Source organism: Mesocricetus auratus, unplaced genomic scaffold (genome assembly GCF_017639785.1).
Source record: "Mesocricetus auratus isolate SY011 unplaced genomic scaffold, BCM_Maur_2.0 Super-Scaffold_4256, whole genome shotgun sequence".
In the NCBI taxonomy this organism is placed as follows: Eukaryota; Metazoa; Chordata; class Mammalia; order Rodentia; family Cricetidae; genus Mesocricetus; species Mesocricetus auratus.
In genome coordinates, this window is record NW_024429182.1 from 112169261 (window position 1) to 112170993 (window position 1733).

The following is a 1733-nucleotide window of genomic DNA, read 5'->3' on the forward strand; positions in this document are numbered from 1 at the left end:
ATCTGTAACTACAGGCCCAGGAGATCCAACATCCCTTTACAGTCTCCACAGATAACAAAAGCACAAGTGGTATACAAGCACATGTGCAGGGAAAACAATCATAAATATAGTGTCAAAATAAATCTTTGAAAATAATTTTCATTTCCAGTATATATAAAGTTACATGTATATACAACCAATTCCTGCCTGTGCACATGCTCTATTTCAGTATACACTTCTATACATTTGTTCTAGGGAGACTAGGAACAATTCATAAATCATGCTTTTTGTGAACATATCCTACGATGAAAAACTATTCTGAGTGCTCCTTTGACTTCCGTGTTTCTCAGGCTGTAGATAATAGGGTTTAACATGGGAGTAATGATCCCATACAGCATAGATGTGAGTCTGTCTCTGGCAGGAGAGTGTTGCCTTGAGGAGGGGCGGATATAGGTAAATATGGCTGTGCCATAGAACAAGAAGACTACAAGAAGATGGGAAGCACATGTGGAGAACGCTTTGTGCTTCCCTTCCACTGATTGGATTTTTAGGATGGTGGAGACAATGTATATATAAGATATCAAAGTAATCAGAAAAGCACTAATGCCCAAAATACCCCCTACCACTAAAACAAGCATTTCTGCCAAGTAGGTGGATGAACATGACAGAGTCAGCAAAGGTGGGATATCACAGTAGTACTGGTTAACTCGATTGGACTTGCAGAAAGACAAGCTGAAGGTTGTCATTGTATGCATGAATGAATTGAGAAACCCAGCTGCCCAGGTTCCAAACAACAACTGTACACAGCGAACCTTGGTCATGATGAGGGAGTAACGCAGAGGAAAACATATGGCCACATACCGGTCATAAGCCATCACAGCCAGCAAGAAAACTTCAGTCCCAGCCAAGGCCAACAGGAAATAGAGCTGCAAAGCACACCCAACAAAGGAAATGCTGTGGTCCTCAGTCAAGAGATTCTTGAGCATCTTGGGAACAGTAGCTGATGGGCAGAATATGTCTAGCAGGGACAGATTTGCCAGCAAGTAATACATGGGAGTTTGCAGCTTTCTCTCAGTCACTATGGCCAAGAGGATGGCCCCATTTCCCAGCAAAGTTATCTGATAGATGACTACAAAGATCATGAAGAGTGGGTAACGCACCTCAGGGATGTCAGAGAGCCCTATGAGGATGAATTGGGTCACTGTGGAAAAATTGTACACATCCATCTCCTCTCTCTGACAGGGTATTTCTAAGAGAAATGAAATAAGATAATGCCGATTAGGGTGACAAGGCAGGAGCTCTGAAACAATGTAAATATCAGACTAATGTTTAATTATGTTCACTGTACTTCAATTATGGATTTGTGTTCTTAAAACATCGGCCCAAAGATTTTGTGTAGCTACACTATTTCTTGAAATTTTCATCTGTTTATCTTTAGAAAGTCCTCTGAGACACTAATGAGAACTTGAAAGTATATCTTATTCATACTCATTAGCATGACCTCTAAATAAGTGATTTTATTCATGAAAGCTGTTGGATTTCTCACATCTCTGTGGACATTTGTTTCATTAAGTCTTATCTTAATATCCATAATTTTATGTATACTTTCGAACTAAATTAATGGAACATAGAATAGGTATGTCATGTACTCATTATGTAGTTCATTTATTCTATGAAATTACCATAATACATAATGATTCCCAGATACGTAAACATTGATAAATACTAGTAATTAACAGAAGTATGGAAAGTCA

General features: G+C 38.8%; 1 protein-coding gene across 1 annotated transcript; it reads right to left on the reverse strand.

Moving 5' to 3' along the window:
* Positions 1 to 257: 257 nt before the first annotated feature.
* Positions 258 to 1205, reverse strand: LOC101830532 (olfactory receptor 5V1-like). Its single transcript, XM_005077888.1, has one exon. The coding sequence runs from the start codon at positions 1203 to 1205 to the stop codon at positions 258 to 260; it is 948 nt and encodes a 315-aa protein (XP_005077945.1).
* Between the last annotated feature and the right edge of the window lie 528 nt (positions 1206 to 1733).

Bases quoted from the DNA above. Each gene is read 5' to 3' on its own strand.
- LOC101830532 (XM_005077888.1), bottom strand. From the start codon at position 1,205: ATGGATGTGTACAATTTTTCCACAGTGACCCAATTCATCCTCATAGGG.